The sequence below is a fragment of the Convolutriloba macropyga genome, unplaced genomic scaffold (genome assembly GCF_964194025.1).
Source record: "Convolutriloba macropyga unplaced genomic scaffold, txConMacr16.3 SCAFFOLD_4209, whole genome shotgun sequence".
Taxonomy (NCBI): Eukaryota; Metazoa; Xenacoelomorpha; order Acoela; family Convolutidae; genus Convolutriloba; species Convolutriloba macropyga.
In genome coordinates this window covers 18,987-22,808 of record NW_027453333.1, presented here as the reverse complement: position 1 = coordinate 22,808, position 3,822 = coordinate 18,987, and the positions used below count along the sequence as shown (strand labels likewise).

The 3,822-nt window shown below is 36.5% G+C and overlaps 1 protein-coding gene across 1 annotated transcript; it reads right to left on the bottom strand.

Moving 5' to 3' along the window:
* Window positions 1–2,770: 2,770 nt before the first annotated feature.
* LOC142358220 (autophagy protein 5-like) lies at window positions 2,771–3,312 on the bottom strand (the record flags this gene model as incomplete). The annotated part of the gene is made up of 2 exons (XM_075409669.1): window positions 3,130–3,312; window positions 2,771–2,938 (listed from the first exon to the last, which is right to left on the bottom strand). Coding segments are annotated over exons 1-2 (344 nt in total), but the record flags the coding sequence as incomplete, so codon positions are not given.
* Between the last annotated feature and the right edge of the window lie 510 nt (window positions 3,313–3,822).

Genomic DNA, 3,822 nt, shown 5'->3' with positions numbered 1-3,822 from the left:
ACAATGAATAACTTTTCTTCTATGAACAGTGATAGAATTCACTAAAAAACTCACGCCACCTTGATCAGTTCAGTTCCTCTGCGGGAAAAACCATAAATCGATAACCGTCGTACGAATTGATTTTAAGAAAATTATGATGTGCCACTTTTTTCTTGCGCATGTGCCACTTACATCAAAACAGAGGCTCAAATATTTGGACCGATCTTCCATTTTTTGTATACTATATATTCATGTTATAAAAAGCACACGCTAACTTTCTCTTTTTTTCTGAGTTTTTCCTGTCTGCATATTTTCTACAAAGATAAATCAATATTGGCAAAAAACCGATCCTTTTGGATTTTCCTCTGCCCGTCCTCGAAATCGGAGATGTCTCCGTATTCACGAAACTGTTGTATCCGTATTCACGACTTAACATACACAATCACAGATCCTGGGGCGAGGAAAGCCCCAGTTATAAAAACATACCCGGCAGATTGCCGGAAAATAGCCGCCGTTGATTCCAATAAGCATGATTGGGATTGAAATAACAGAAGATATTGAAAAAAAACCGGATTTTTGTACAAAAACATTTTTTTTAAGTCCGATTTATTTTGATGGCATTTCGTAGTTGAACATACTTCTGTTTCTTAGAGAGAGGCTACAGGGGCTACTATCAATAACAATAAGCATTAGAGAGAGGTAACTAATACTTATAGGAACGACGTTCAAATAGCGGGCATCTAAAATTGGGCTTTATGGGTTTATCCCGTTTCTATTTCTGACTTCAATTTTTTATACTGACTCTGTTAATTTTGAATTGCTTTGCTGAGCAACTGATGTTCAAAATCACTTTTAGCAGAATGAGAGAAGAGAGAAACTAGCCTAGAGAAGTCAAAAAGATTTCACGCAAAATGTTGAAAAGGCGGCAAAATGAGGTAAAGCGAAACATTTTTTTATTCGATGAAGTAAAAAAACATAGCAGGACAAGTCCTGACGTACAATTCAAAGAATTTTCATTGACTAAAGAAAAACCAGACCTAGAATGGACTAAGAGTAAATTGAGAAAACCATTTTTAAAAAAATGTGATTAAAAAAACCACTAACGAGAAATGAAAATTTAATTCACACAAAAAACTAGGCCTAGAATGAGCTTTGAATGGATTGGAAAAACCATTTAAAAAAAAATCCGATCCAAAAAATCGAAAAAACAGTAAAAATCAGAGTGAAATTGCCGCATGTGAACAAAAAACCACTACCGATTTCCTATTTTCTCACTCTACTTTAAAATTAGAGTAAAAAAAATTCACGCCGCAAAACCACTCGCTTTTTCGCTCCATTTCCTGTTTCGGCGTGACCAAAATCACTACTCCAATTTGACTTCAAAAATCATGAAAATGTGTGAACAGATCTTAAAAAAAAAGACAGCGCCCCAATACAATTCAAATTCTTTGAATTGTAAAAAAAAATAGGAGCGCTATAATAGCCGGCTGAGAAGATGAGGGCGGCTATTAAAAATTATAACAAAAAACATCGTTCCGATTTTTATGAATATGCAATCTTGTGTGTGCGTTTATCGGAAAACAGCTAAGTGATTCAAGAGAATAAGCACCATTTCCATCATCATGTTTGCCAGTCTGATCTAACAAGTTTCTGAACATAAGCAAATAATTCCATATCTAAACAAATAATGACGGCAACATTTAGCAAAAAACTTCTTCACAGCCAACTTAGATTCACAGTCACTACGCAACCATTTCTTTAATCTCTTATTAAAAGATTCAATAGATTATCAATTCAACAGCAGGCGCTCAGATGTTTCCGTAGTGTGTTTGACGTGGTCTAGCCATCCAAGAGTTTCGTTTATGGCCAAACTACCGTCTTTTACACAACTTTTGGTCTCTAGATAATCACATTCTGCTATTTTAAGGATCTTTTCCTGAAACTCTTTTCGATTTACAACTCGTAACTCTGACAACGAGAATTTTTAATAGTTGAATAACAGTTGATCCTGTATACTCCGGTTTTGTGTGTTGATTAAATTGGTCCGCAGTCGTGAGATACGCTTTTCAGTGCCTTTAAATAATAATTTCAGGTCGCCTGAAAATAGGAGAGCTACTGAGTAAAGTTACAAGCAAGTTAACCAAACAAAAATCCCATTAAAATAATATACAACGAGTTGGGATTCCAAAACCAAATCGACAGGTGGAGGAGCGTGGACGGGGTGAGTGACTGGGGGGTTTTGTTTCTTAATCTTAAACCAAATTTTAAGATTAAGAATCACCCCTCACACCATGAAATGCCTCCTCAAAACAGTGTTAGTGGATCGCAAAATTGGAGACTAGTAAGGCTCAAAGAGAGCTGCACAGCCACTCGACGCCCTCCGGTCTTTACATGTTTATCCTGTTTTTGAGGACGAAAAATTGTTAAAAAAGACCACAAGACTAATATGCTTACTACAAACTTTGTTTGAGAGCAACTAAAAGTTAAGAGAGGAAAGGCGAGAGAATAAATTAGAAAGGTTAAAGAGGAAGATTTACTCTTCATTCTCGTCGAATACTCGAACTCTGAAACAAAACCTGTCGCAAAAATGGATCGCCAGAACTATCGATTAACTAGAATTCCCCATAAAAAATTGCGGAAACTACCCGGTATGAATAACTGACTCATTCTAAAGAGACAACTCAGCACAATAAACATCACACCAATTTTGGCCGACTTAAGTAGACCAAAACATCAAGAATTTAGTAAAAAGCTATACTACTCAACCAAGAATTTTAATAATGTGACAAACCGCAGTAGTTCATTCTTAGGGAAATTTGTGAGATGAACAGTGACGACCCACGGCAGTGATTCTTCTGACGCTAAGAGGTCGTAGAGCAGTCCTACTGGATAATGCCACTTGAGTTTACATCCATTGTACTCATACCAAACTTCATCGAAATCTTTCTTGTTGATGTATCTACAAAACGGGCAATCGTATTAAGAAACCTTAGCCTTGCTCTATGCTGATTAAAATATATAAAACATCATATAAAAAAATATCTCTGCTCCCCAAAGTTGTCTACGTTTGTTTTTGTTGTTTTATAAGGGCTGCCAGTGAGCAGAAACAGTAGATACAATCAATCAATTGACTTGTGTTTTAATACTTACTCGATGAAATGCCGTTGAATTTTGTCTGACGCCTGACTGATGTAAAAAACACGATTCATCATCATATAAAACGGCTGGGGTTTTTCCAGCGAAACTATTTCTGATTCTGCCAACACAAATTTCACTGGAATTTTTCCCTCCCAAACCGCATGTACTATTTCTCGATCTTCACTCATATCTTCTTAAACCATGATCAAAAACATAATTCTACAGTTTTCTTTCTATTTAAATGCAGAGGATTCAATTCAAGGATAAATAGGCATGCAGTATGGGGTCTTTCCCATTATGCCCCCCCATTATGGTATAATTACCATGATTGGGGGGCTATAGGTTACATGCCCACTAAGCTGGGGGGGGGCTATAATGGAAAAGACCCGCAGTGTGCTATTAACCAAATATATACATATGCTCCTCAGAACTGGTTTTTACGTTGGCCGCCTTAGGAACTTTGTGAGATTTATTTGATTATTGAATTAATAAAGGATTACATTGGTTTAGTATAAATTGATCAGTTTCTAGTTTTTGTTAAATTGACTGTTCTTCACGATTTCTGATGTTGTTATGGCTGAATACTTGCATGACTTTTCTTAACTATGTCGAATCAGTATCGGGCACTGATGGTAAATAATCCACTGGGCATCAATGTTGATGACATCGCCGGCCCCATTTGCAGGGTTGCAAAGAATAGTCGGC